General features: G+C 23.2%; 3 protein-coding genes across 3 annotated transcripts in view; 1 reads left to right on the top strand and 2 right to left on the bottom strand.

Annotated features, from left to right (window-relative positions):
* Window positions 1–7: 7 nt before the first annotated feature.
* On the bottom strand, window positions 8–9,160 carry LOC108548160 (U3 small nucleolar RNA-associated protein 14 homolog A; the record flags this gene model as incomplete). Its single annotated transcript, XM_017900981.1, is given in 8 exon segments — window positions 8–472; window positions 546–1,318; window positions 1,383–1,491; window positions 1,549–1,890; window positions 3,699–3,950; window positions 4,047–4,343; window positions 4,464–4,680; window positions 9,047–9,160. Coding segments are annotated over 8 exon segments (2,565 nt in total), but the record flags the coding sequence as incomplete, so codon positions are not given.
* Window positions 9,161–9,531: 371 nt separating this feature from the next.
* On the top strand, window positions 9,532–10,569 carry LOC108548150 (tail-anchored protein insertion receptor WRB). The gene is made up of 4 exons (XM_017900963.1): window positions 9,532–9,600; window positions 9,674–9,839; window positions 10,248–10,315; window positions 10,378–10,569. Exons 1-4 carry the CDS (start codon window positions 9,532–9,534, stop codon window positions 10,567–10,569), a joined length of 495 nt encoding a protein of 164 aa, XP_017756452.1.
* A 2,127-nt stretch (window positions 10,570–12,696) lies between these two features.
* LOC108548151 (coiled-coil domain-containing protein 6) overlaps window positions 12,697–13,488 on the bottom strand; it is a 3,049-nt gene continuing 2,257 nt past the window's right edge. Inside the window, exons 4-7 of the mRNA XM_017900964.1 lie at window positions 13,445–13,488; window positions 13,249–13,376; window positions 13,033–13,127; window positions 12,697–12,906 (exon numbers count right to left, since the gene is read on the bottom strand). The exon at window positions 13,445–13,488 is cut by the window's right edge and continues 10 nt beyond it. Of these exons, the coding sequence (XP_017756453.1) occupies window positions 12,751–12,906; window positions 13,033–13,127; window positions 13,249–13,376; window positions 13,445–13,488 (423 nt within the window). The 3' untranslated portion in view covers window positions 12,697–12,750. The remainder of the gene's footprint in view (window positions 12,907–13,032; window positions 13,128–13,248; window positions 13,377–13,444) is intronic.

Below are 13,488 nucleotides of genomic sequence, written 5' to 3'. Positions count from 1 at the left end.
AATCTTTTTCAATTTATTTTATTACTTTTTTAATCTTTCGCTTTTTAATTATTTTATTTATTTTCTTAGGAATAAATTTTTTATGCTCTTCCTTCCCTTTTTTAACTAAAATATCTTCATTCATTGGTTCAATAATTTTTCCCATACATGTCTTAATATTGGGTTCTATTAATTTTCTGTGTGCATTTTCAGGTATAAAATTTCTTCCAATTGGCATTCTGATACTAGATTCGTAATCTTTAACACTGGAAAATGGATATGGTACTTCATTAACTTGATGTTCTCTTATTTTAGGATTATCTTCTTCGAATATTATTACATCACCCTTATTTTCATCTTTTCGTGGTAAATCTTTGGGTACTTTTAAAATAAAACGCTTTTTTTTACGTTTAGAAATTTGAATATTTTTCCCACCCCAGCTGCCCCATCCTGGTAGTGATAAATCGATATCCTTAGGTTGATACTTCTTCACCTATGTATAAATTTAATATTTTACGCAAAATTTTAGTAAGAAACAACTTTACAGTACGAATATTTTGACTTACCTCCTCTTCTTTTTCTTTTTTAAAATCTTCTATAACATCATCATCTGCAAATGCTTCACTTACTATATTACACATTTCTTCTTCATTTTCACTGTTGTCCAAGACATCATCACCATTAGTAATATCATTTGGAAGATATGTATTTAAATGTTTAGGTTTTACGTTTATGTACTTATTTGGGTCTATTTCTACCTTAGATGTGTTTAATTTATGTATAGGTACAATATTATCATGTACCATATATTTAGCTTTCTCTAATTCTGTATTTAAATCCAAATTATTTTCGATACCTTCATTTAAACCTAAATCCAAAATAGGTTTCTGTCTTTTCACTTGAATTTCAAGACCATCAAAATTATCTTTTTCAAATTTACTTCTTTTACATTTTCTTCTTTTCTTAATTTTCACTTTGTTATAATTTTTGGAAATATGTTCAAACTTGGATTTAATTTGATTTCCTACTTTTTCTTCCATAGAATCAAATATTTTATTTATTTTTTCACTATTTGATGTATTAGATATCAAAGAATTAATGACATTTATATTTTCTATAGACTCCACATTCCAATTAGAAGTGGCAGTAATAATATTTACACGTGTTTTAGGTAATTTTATTTTCTTATTAAATATTGTATTATTATCTAACATGGTTTCTTGTGTAATTTTATTGTATGTATTATTCTTTGTATCTTCGATATTGAATTTTGTTGTTGGTAAATTTTGCTTATGATTCATAATTTCAAATGATTGTACATTAGATGTAATATTATTATCTATAAAAGGTATTTGTTAATTAAATTTATAACTATTATTCAATATTGTATATTATAAACATACCTTTCGAATTAGAATTTACTGAATCTGCTGAAATTATATGTTTATTAGAATTCACTATTACTGGAACCTTTTTTTTATTTTCAAAAGAATCTACTTTATCGTCAGTATTCTTCTTATCTGTAAAATACATTTTAATAATAAAATTTACAATGTTTATCAATGATACTTTTTAAATTTTTATAAACATACCATTTAAAACACCATCAAGTTGAGTATCATTCAAAGATTTATTTTTTTCTTTACTAATTGTAATTTTAGTATTAATATCTAAATCTTTGTTTTTTAACTGGTTATTTTTATCATCCCAATATTTACGATAATTTTCAACAAATTCATCAATTTCTGATTTCGTTTTGGTATTCTCTGTCCACGAATTTCCTTTATCATTAACTAAAAGCTGCTCATGTCTACTGTCACTTTCATCTTCTTCTTCACTCTCACTTTGTTTTCTTAACTTCTGAGTCAAGTCTCGACTAATTGACAGTTGTTGAGCAAGTTCTTGTTGAGTCTAATAATTTCAAAAATATATTACTAGTACAATATTAAATAAACAATACAATATTTGTAAAAACTTTTCTACATATTTCTAGCTTAATTATTGTTTATCATATTTAGTAAATAATAGAAAAATAATATATGCTTCAAACTTTTATTTATACAATTAACTTTATAAAAATTTTATTCAATATTGTTAATTGCATGAATTATAATAATTAATAACAAAGATTTATTTTACTAATAAAATTCTTCTATTGTACAGTATATAAGGTAAATGTATTAAGTAGACTAAGTTATAACTCTATTTCAGATAAATTTATACAAAATTTGCAGAGAAAAATTTTGTACTATTTAACAAGCTCTATCATTCTATAATAAAACATTTTCAAAAGTGCTGAAACTTCACAAATTCTAAAACTTCTTTTACTTGCAAATTCATTGATAAAATTTATTTGTAACTTTAATGAAATATCATATAACATAATAATATTATTCGTAGGGATATATTCGTCCGCCTATAAAATTGTACGCACAAAATTTCTATCGTATTGTGGTAAGAAAGATCGGTAAAAAATTCTTCATATTTCATCACCTGCGCATAAAATCTGCTCTATAGAATAATGATAAGAATTAAATTTTTGAAGTTATAAAGTACGAAGCAAATATATTAAGCTTCATGTATGCCAATACCTCTGAATTAATGTCTTCATGTCATACAATTATTTGCGTATAACTGTTTTTAGTTTGTTTGAATGAACAATACCTTTTTAAGCTATATTCTATTTTTCTAAAGTATATTCGCTGCGGTTGTATCGTATTAGGGTATTATTGCGATACATTTCTGTTGCAGCATTAAAATTTGTATCACATTTAATGTAAATTATAAACATATCTATTTTTTCGTCAATTTGTAAAATTCATCGTAGCACGATTAAAAACAGAAATAATTTGACACAACTCTTGAAAATGTAATTGGTTACCAATTGAATGAAATATATATAATTCTTTCAATAACATAAACAATACATAAAAACACGAAAATTCTATTGAACAATAAGTATGATAATAAAAACAACAGCGTCATCATGAAGATTCAAGGTTAATATGAAAATTGTATAAAATTTGAAATATGTTGAGAAATATTGATTTTTTTAACATTTAAAAAAAAAATTAAGAAAGGAAAAAAATGCAGTTGCATTAGTAAAAAAAAATCGTAATATAAGATTATCCTCTGCAACTTTTTTCTAAATTCACCTGAAATAAAGTTATAGTCTGACCTAGTTACTAGAATCATTGTGTATATACAGGATATCCCACCTAACTCGAGGACCTGAAATATCTCGCTTATTTTTTGATACAAAAAAAAAAAAAAAAAATATCAAAGAAAAACAATTGGCTTAGAGGAGCAAATATCATGACAGGCTAAACATTTTTTTCAGGATCATAATTTTGAAGATGTTAAGGTCATTGAAATTTATTTCAATAGAACAATATATTTTTATGATCACTGATATAACGTAACAAATATCATATTGAATACTTGTTAAAATAGAAATTTTTCATAACCAAAATTATGTGAAGATTATAGTATTATAAGTTACTGTATTCTTTATGTAATAATGATAAAGGTATATCATTCCATTTAAATAAACTTCAATGACCTAGAAATTTCAAAAAATATGATTTCAAAAAACTTTTTGTCTATCATGATGTTTGTGCCTTCAAATTAACCAATGTCTTTTGTTAACACTTTTTTCTATTATAAAAACATGCAAGATATTTCAGAAACATGGGTAAGGTAGTATATGATGCACTTACTTCTTTATCATATTTTGCTCTAATTTGTTTAGATTTAGCCCACTTTCCTGTATTTTTATGCCGTAATGACATCCGTTCTTCTGCTCTAGTTTTATCTAGTTGTTCAAGTTTTTCTAGTGCAGCTTCTGGATTAGTTTTTTGTAATTCTTCAAACTCTTTTAATTGTAATTTTATTTTTTCCTTTCTTTGAACACGATGAAATTTCTTACTTTTAATTTTGTTTTGACGATGAGCCTTTGCTTCTTTATAAGACTAAAAAAAAAAAATAAAATTAGTAACTAAATGTTATTTTCCATATCCAAGTTTCTATACATAAAAGTTTTAATACTGTAATACTTTAATACAAACCTGTTGTGCTCTAATTCTGGCAGCTTCTTTCCTTTTCATAATAATTTCCTTTAATGTCAGTGAGAATTCATCACTTTTTTGTTCAATGTTCTCCTTTTGTGGTTCTAATGCAGCAAGTTCTTTTTCTAAGTCTGATTGAAGTCTAAATCTTTTAACAAATTTTGAAGATGGTTCTAAATGCATTGGTACTTGATGTAAAGGAAAACGAAGTGATTCTGCAGTTCTGTTCTTCGTTATTACAGCATTCCATTTTTTTAATTCTTCTTGTGTATTTTTAAAAGCAACTATTCTCTTTATCTAAAAAAAATGTCATTAATAACAACTATTTTAAATACATTTATCTAAATATGTTATTTATAATATTTTTATTAAATTATGCAGACATTTTAATTATCTAGACAATGAGAAAATTCTTACTTTGTCTGCTGCTGGTTTTTCCAGAGGTTTTGGTAAGATATGAACATTTTTCTTTATAGCTCGTAAATTTTTAGTGATTTGAAAATGATGACCCTTCTTCCCTAAAGCTTTGGCTAAATCATGTACTTGAACTGCATCTTGATCAGATATCCCACTTTTCACTAAATGAAATTCTGATACTTGTAATGTAGGTTCACTTCTTTCTGCCTTTTTTACTCTAAAAAAATGTCAAAAACGTATATTTTACAAATATATTAAATATATTATTGTTGTAAACAATACTGAAATAATATGTTGCATTCAAAGTATTTTAAATACTCCATGTGAACATTTATAAGATACACTATATATGTTTATAATGATAAATTGAAACAAATAATGTAAACTGGAATTAAACTATTATGTTTAAAAGGGATATACAGCATCAGGTTATCAAACAATAATTTTGTTATTAAATATTTTATATTCAACTCTTTACACAGTTGCTTGAGTATGCAATATACAATAGTTACATACATGTATATCTATTTTTTCCATATTTTAATAATTATTTTGCAAGTTAAATAACATAAATAAATCATATTATTGTTCTCTTTTTAATAATTCTTACTGAATTTAATGAAATTATTTATTTTTCATAATAATTTTTGATATCAGATTCAATCTTCAATCAAAATAAAGTAAATATTCCAATATTTGATAATATATTAATCAGTAATTTTATAATTGCATTGCGTTATTAAACATTATTTTACTTCTAAAAACTAAAGTAAAATTATCTATTAATAAATATAAATTAGAATATTTAGAATCTTTTTAAACTACCAATAAAGAGAAACCTGATTCTTACAAAATAAAAAATAACATGAAAAATAGATAAAAATGTCTCATCATAGATACACAAATTAATAATTTTCAAATTATACAATTTTTTACTTCATAAGTTTAATTCTTTATATAATTACACACGCATACGCACATGCAACACGCATTCCATGCGCGCACGTAAATATTACAATAACTATGTATTTTATTTTTTAAACTTTTAAACAATATTCAATAATTCTCAGACATAATAACAAATTAAATTATTGGTAACATAGGCAATAAGACTTAATTTGGGAAGATCTGTTTCATAATTATTCAAAGATTTCAATTATAGTCAATTTTCCCAAAACTTAGGGCTTTGTTGTTTTTTTGATACTTACTACAAATTCTTGTCTACCTGTTATTATCATTTCAGTTGCATTTCTATGTTTCTTCTTTTTACTATTTTTCTAAAAAGTTAGTTTATTATTATATTATTATAATTAATCTAATTAGTTATTAGTTTTTAGCTTTAGACTCCTTTGAATTGTTAGTATCAATCCAGTTCTTGTCTAAACCATTTAAAAGATACAAATTACAAGCCAATCCTACTTATTTAATATTTATTGTTTATTTATTCGCAAATGTTACTATTTTAATATTATTAATATAAACAAATTATCTTTAAATAGTTACTTTTAAACACAAATTCAAATAACTTACAATTATTTTCATACTTTAATAACTACCACAAGATTATCAATTTTACTTATTATAGTCATTTAAATCACAATGTACAAAGATCTAAAATCATTAATCTGTAGACATTCATGAAATGTCAGTGAAATGAATTCTACTGTCTACAGTAGAGCAATATTTATCAGACAATAACCAACGTATCTTTGATAGATTGTAACTCATTATTATCATTCATCGTGAATATGAAACTGTACATTAAAATTTGTGACAAGAAAAAGGTTTGACTTAAGACCTTTTAACTCTTTTCAAAAGATTCTTGAAAAAGTACACAGTATGTCTTAATGCAATTGAATTACAATGCAACAAATATTTAATTTGGAGGAAGAAAAAATAACCATAAAGAAAATCAGGGAATGCTGATAACTGAGTTGAAAAAACTATCAAAAATTTTATTTAATTCACAGACAAAAAAGATATGGTCTCCGCCTATTATAAAATCCAAGAGATTATATGATTCTGGTAACAATGTAATTAAAATTTAGCAGCCAGTAATAAAAATCATTAATTTCTTATTATCCTGTATATCTTATAGTTTGAGTTACAGTATATCATTAATCAAATTTCTATTCAAATTTCTCATTCATAGAAAATTCCACAAGTTGGTCCTTGTCAACAAACTATTTGAAACTAAATCAGTGTTATCATTGCTCAGAATGAAACAAGCCCATCTCTCATCTATTCATTATTTTACAAACAATATTACTAGTGTAGTTGATGCTACTAGTAGTGTAGCATTAACAACAATATCGTGCCTCTAACATACTGACGATAAAAGGCTGATGTCAAATATAGTTTTTAATAGTATCCAATTTTCTGTAAACAAATATCATAAAATGATTCAGTGACTGTACACTTAGCAGCAAGTCAAAATCTAACCAATTTGAACAATATTAATAGGATTCAGTTGTCCAATTTGAATAATGGTAAGAAGATTCAATCATTTGAAAAAACTAAATGCTATGAGCAAGAGAATCCTACTATGGGTTCAAAGTGAATGTGCAATAAAAAGATTTACTGAAAAGATTTTGAATCTCATAGGAGGATTAAGAGTTTATGGAAAGAATAAGTTTACTAAATATCCCTTCTTGTCTAAGTTAGTGTTATAAGAATAGGTAATATTCAATAGTAATACTATGTTCTTAATGCTCTATAGTATAATACAACACTATTGACTTATTAATGATAAATTAAGCAAAGAAAATCTATAAAGATAAAATACTTTTGTGCAAATTTACTCAAATTAGATAACATAACAGGAAATTTACCAAAACTGGAATAAGTAAAATTTAGGAATTGGATAACATAAGTATTAACCTCAAGTATTCTTTTTACGTCAAGAACAATAAATTTTCTTAAATTATTACACATCTCAATTACAGACAACTTTCCACAATTCAGAGTTTTGTCACTTTTATATTCATTATGAGTACTTGCCTATCTACATTGCTATATATTCCCTCCCTACAATTTGTTTAGGAGGTTGATATAGAATTAATCTAAGCAACCAACAGATTCTATCTTTGATAGTAAAAATTCATTAGCACTAGTTTCATTAATTCCTTGACTGTCTGAAAATATAAATTATAAGTTGAATCTCTTTATTCAATACTTGTTACTTATAACTTATTTATAATTATTGCAAATGCATCAATACAAATTATTACTGTTTTAATACTATTAATATAACAAAATAAATGTTTTTTTCAAAAATTACAAGAATTTTTCCAAGTTCTTTTGTAACCATACCTAACAATTTTGATATACCTATCTATATATAGATTAATTAGTACTCAAAAGTTAAAATCGATTCATTTTTAAATTCTTTTATGTTTAGTGTTTTTATAACTACCTTATAATGCAATCATTCTAACTAAAAATTTAAATAAAAATAATAAACAGATCAGAACACATTTCTGAAATGAAATTTTATATATATATATAAATACAAACATAAATATAAATTGATAATTTTATATAAACATAAATGTAATGTCTAATATCAAAGTTTAATACTCAAAATATTGTTTATTATTTCATAAGTTATTTAAAATTATCTAATACAGTAACTTATTAATTAAAGTTGTTACTCCTTATATCTTATTATGCTAAATTAACATATTTATTTATTTCTTTATTTCACATTGAAATATATATATTTTTTAATATAAATACGAATTTTTTTTTGTTTAAAAGATTTAATAACACGTATTACATAATATATATAATAAGTATTTAGTCTTTAATGTATAATAATATATTAGATTAATAATACATTAATACACTTTGAAAAAACTTTCCTCGTTATAATTTACCAATTTGAGTCATTATTAATACTGCTTACAAATATAATATCAATATTATATAATCAAAATGCAAAATATACTCCAATAATATTTAGTATATTTACAATAAATTATTTAAGATAAATAAAATACATGTTTTGACATAACAAAGTAATAAATGTTGATTTAATGATGATGAATTATATAAGATTAGTTAAAGTAATATGGTACCTAAATATTAATAAGCCTCGTTATGATTCACCAGTCATGTGAATATTTAAAATATAAAATATTATTGAAAATTTACCTATATTTCTTTACTTACCTATCTAACCATTATTTTATGTGCATATATTATATAAATATATTTTTAATAAATACTTTTAATGTATAAAGTAATCATGAAGTCATATAACTAATTATATACTATTTGCCCTTTAAATAAAAAATATATTTACAAAATTGTTATTAAAAAATATATATAAGTTTTCATAAATTCAAAAACATTAGATTTAATCTACATTTTTTAATATGAGATTCAATAAAAATTTTATTAAAAAAGTTAATTTTCTAATACATATCTTAATAAATATATATCTAAATATGTATCTTTATAAATATATAAAAAAATAATTTAGTAGTTAAAATAAATATTTTTTCTACTTATTTATCTTTACATACCTTTCCAGGCATAAGAGTTATATATCATATAAATTATATATTATTCTTATTTACCTCTGACCTTTATCAAGCTCTGATACAGCTTCAAGAAGTTTAGAATGAGACTTTGATACATTTTCTTCTATGTCATTTAAAATGTTTGAATAACTTATCGACATATCCATACTTATTCACACCTCGTGTTTTATTTTCCATGAAACACAGTGGATTGAATACAGTCATGAAGTACCATATGTCATGAACGAAACAAAAATAATATAGAAGTAAAACATACTATTTTGTTATCTATATATCAATAATATATCAATATTCTAGTATACCAACTAGAAACAATTTTAAAACTTGCGTTCAATTCCCTAGCATAATATGGTAGCCATCTCTTATATATGTTTTCATATGTTTAGATTGACATGAACAGTCGTGTGTTATAACCTCTAAAAACTTTTCCATAAAGATTCAAAGGGTAATTTCTTATATTTTAATTAATATTTAATAAAAGATATTATGAAATATGATAGTTATTTTATTGGAAATATAAAATGAATTTATTTATAATATCAACTGTAAGTTGCCTTTTAGAATACATTTTTCCATCTTTAATTAAATATGTAAGTATTATGACATTGTTTTACGATTGGATTTGTTAATTACATTAATTAAAAATTATTATTTGTATTTCAGATTACATCTCATTTGTACACAATAAATAAACATGATATAGAATTGCGAAATAATTTGATTAATCTAAAACAAGAAATGGTTGGTATATCTATTGTGGATGAATTTTCAAAGTATGCAAAACTTCAACGTAAATGTAATAAATTAGAAAGTACATTAAAAGAAAAAGGTAAAATAATAGTACAAAAAATTACCTAACCATTGATATAGTAGTAAATAATGAACTGCTTAAATATTTTATATTTTTGTTATTTATCTTTGTTATTAATTTAATAAACTAAAAATTCAATAATCTTTGTTAGTCTAATAATCTAAATTTAAACGTTGTAAACTTCTAATTATTTAAACAGAAAAAAATAGTTATATTGAATTTTTATCTTATATCTAAATTTTGTATTTATTTGCATTATTTATTGTCAAATTTGTATAATACAATATATTATAATATATTGAATTATATGTATTATATTATATTATATTGTATTGTATTGTATTGTATTGTATTGTATTGTATTGTATTGTATTGTATTGTATTATATCATATTACATTACTATAATATTAATATCTGTTATTTAGCAAATGAGAGACTGTTTTTCAGAATGAAGGTACAATCATCTGTAACATATGTTTTTCGTATATTAAATGTAAGTATTTTTTTCTTTTTATTATAATATAACATACTTAATAATTCATAACATATTTTCAGGGTTTATTAACGTTGATTCTACTATATCTATACAGAAATAAACCTGTAATAATTTTGCCAAAAGGTATATTATGGCCAATACAAAGTCTATTAAGCTGGCCATGTTATCATGAAGATTCAATTTCTTTGATCATGTGGTTAGTAATTGCAAGATTAGTTGTGGCTACCTGTAAAAAAAATGATATAACATAATATTAACAGTCTATGAAGTTAGATTTTATAAGCAAGAAAATAATTGTTCAGAACATAAATTATTAATCCCTGTGTATAAGCATTCATGACAAACAATTTGGCTTTTAAGTTCCCAATGTATTAATAAAAACAACTTTAGAAATGTACATAAAATTTTTACTTTTTGCATAATATATTATGCAAATAATTATACAGTGTTTGCCATTTGTATTGTATTTGCTAAAATATTAAAATAAATATCATATTTTAAAATATCTGAGTAAATTATTATGTTTATTTTAAATAAGGATAATAATAAATTTTACAAAAATAATAGCAAAAAAGTGACTGTATTTCGTAAAAGCTTGAGTAAAGTACATAATATGTAATAATGAAATATATTTGTATATAACTATTAATAAGTAATAATTTTGTTTTAACAAAATTTTTTTATATGTGACAATTCATACATCTGTATTCCATGTAATATAGCAATGTTTTATCCACGTATGAAGTATTTGTGAAACATCTATTTTATAAAGCTTAAAAAAATTATTAATTTTTGTTATTATTATCGTAAGTAAATATTTATCATTTAATTTTCAATAATCTTATGATTTTAAGTTAGCTTTTGTGTGATATCAATTTGCATTTTTCATAATGATTTTATGTTTTAACATTGCGACATGTATGATACCCAAATATTACATATATAAATTGTATCATAGGAAGTTCTATAATGTAAACGCTGAATTTACTTCTTTTTTAACTAAAAAGCTTTTTTAATTAAAATGATATATTTTTTTATTTTATTACTGGACGAAGAACAAAAATGTTGTCCATAACAAATTTAATAACAAATTGAAAAATCTCACGAGTTTTTGAGCACCAATAGTAAATAATAATGTTCAAATTATTATAAAATATAGCACAAGATTGTTATGTTTTACTTTATCACATTCATATAAATATCAATTGAATATATATTATACATGACATATGTTACAAAATTGCAAATTCTATGAGTGAAAGACAAAATATATTAATTATTAACGAGTCAAAAGAAAACGGACTTTATATGCATTAAATAGTGACATATTTGACAAACTAATTGAAATAAATAATATTCATAAATTGAAAATATGTGATTGATACTTGTAACATTTCTAATGCAACCAAATACTTGAAACAGATTTAATAATAATAATCTTTTAATTTCAAAATCTTAATACAATTGCATTCAAATGCAACAATGTCATGTAGATGTTACCATCATAATATTAGATTTGTCGATTTCAAACATAGCATACAAATGCCTATATATGAAATACTCACATTATGTGATTGTATATAAAGTATTAAATAAATCATATTTCAGATATTACAAAGTGAAATATTTTTTAGAGAAAAAAGAATTAAGATTAAAAATTTCCCATTTTCTTTTTCTATTTTTTAATTTTTTTAATTTTTTTATTTATTTTTTTTTATTTTAAGTTAACCATAATTGCATACTTTTTAAGGCATATTAATTTTATATATATTCTCGCTCTTCTAGTTTCACTATAAATACTAATAATGCAAAATGATGGTAACGCAAGTTGAAAAACTATATTATTATAAATCATATTATGCCATATCATTATGTTACAAAAATTAACATTGCAAAAAAAGATTATTAAAATTTAAATAAGTTACATAGTAACCGCTACCGAAGTATTTTCCTACTATCTAAGTACTTAAATTAAAAAATATTTCTCTTTGCACTACTACTTCAAAGATTAAAAAAAATGCATTAGATTACGTATAATAACAATAAAACATAAAAGAAATTAGAAGAGCGATTTTTCGTTTAATTCTTATTTTATTAGCTATTTGAAGCAGCTCAGAATTTCATATATAATTATATTCTTTCTTTTACTTCTTTTTTTTGTGAGTTCTATTTTGTATGTTTTAAGAAAAATTTAAGCGACTCGATATCAAGTACAGAGCAATTTGTAGAATATTTATTTTTATAGATAATTTGTAATTAATTTATGCGCACTGTACTACAATTGTAAAATGATTGACATATTAAAAAAATTAAATTCTTTTTAAAATAATTCTCAAGTATGTTATACAATCACATAGTAAAAATGCATCAACAAAAAAGTACTTTATACGAATACACGATGAAATATTTGTTATTAGATGAATTCAACTGACTTATGTTTTAGTAATATCCATTGGTGACCCGCCACTTGCATTTGTAGCTGTGTTAGTGGCAATTGGTGGACCACTTGGACTTACAATAGTTGGTGGAATTGCAGGCTTAATAAATCTATCCGATGTGCGTCTATTGGATGATGTTATCACGTGACCCTGTTTAAATATTATTAAATATTTCAAATTTATACAATATTCAAATGTTTCATATGTTAGATATTTCCGATAAAATATTTAAATGTTACTTGATATATTAAGGAACTACAATAAAATATAACTTACAGTGGAAGGTGGCGATGAACTTGCAAATGGAATTGTAGTAGGTTGACCACAAGCATAACATCGATTTGTATTAAATCCCTCTCTGTTTGATGAACCTACTCATAAATAACATTGATGAATAATGTATGATTAAATAATATGTACGAAAAAGATTATCAAAACATAAAAATGATTTTTTCTATCTTCATACAAAATTAATATTATAATGTTTAATACCTGGACTTAGTGGTCTAGAGGAACTAGGTGAAGGATTATAGGGTACTGGGCTAGAAACAGTACGATTTCTTATATTTCCACCAGACATCACAATTTCATTGTAGTGCCGTTCTTCTTCCATTTCCAAACTAACAAATAGATGAAGTTTGCAATTAAACTAAAATATATGTACAATTTATACAATATAATTATTTACCTAGACTCTGATTCAGAAAGATGTCTACATAAAGCTTCACGACG

Source organism: Eufriesea mexicana, unplaced genomic scaffold (genome assembly GCF_001483705.2).
Source record: "Eufriesea mexicana isolate 0111107269 unplaced genomic scaffold, ASM148370v2 scaffold1387, whole genome shotgun sequence".
Lineage (NCBI taxonomy): Eukaryota > Metazoa > Arthropoda > Insecta > Hymenoptera > Apidae > Eufriesea > Eufriesea mexicana.
Note: the sequence above shows the minus strand (reverse complement) of the source record. Positions and strands in the feature narration are given on the sequence as shown.

What these genes read in the sequence shown, in the direction of transcription:
- LOC108548150 (XM_017900963.1), top strand. Translation starts at nt 9,532, where the DNA reads ATGAATTTATTTATAATATCAACTGTAAGTTGCCTTTTAGAATACATT. An exon ending in AAGTACATTAAAAGAAAAAG is followed by an intron (nt 9,840 to 10,247) that starts GTAAAATAATAG and finishes TCTGTTATTTAG; the next exon opens with CAAATGAGAGACTGTTTTTC. An exon ending in ATGTTTTTCGTATATTAAAT is followed by an intron (nt 10,316 to 10,377) that starts GTAAGTATTTTT and finishes ACATATTTTCAG; the next exon opens with GGTTTATTAACGTTGATTCT.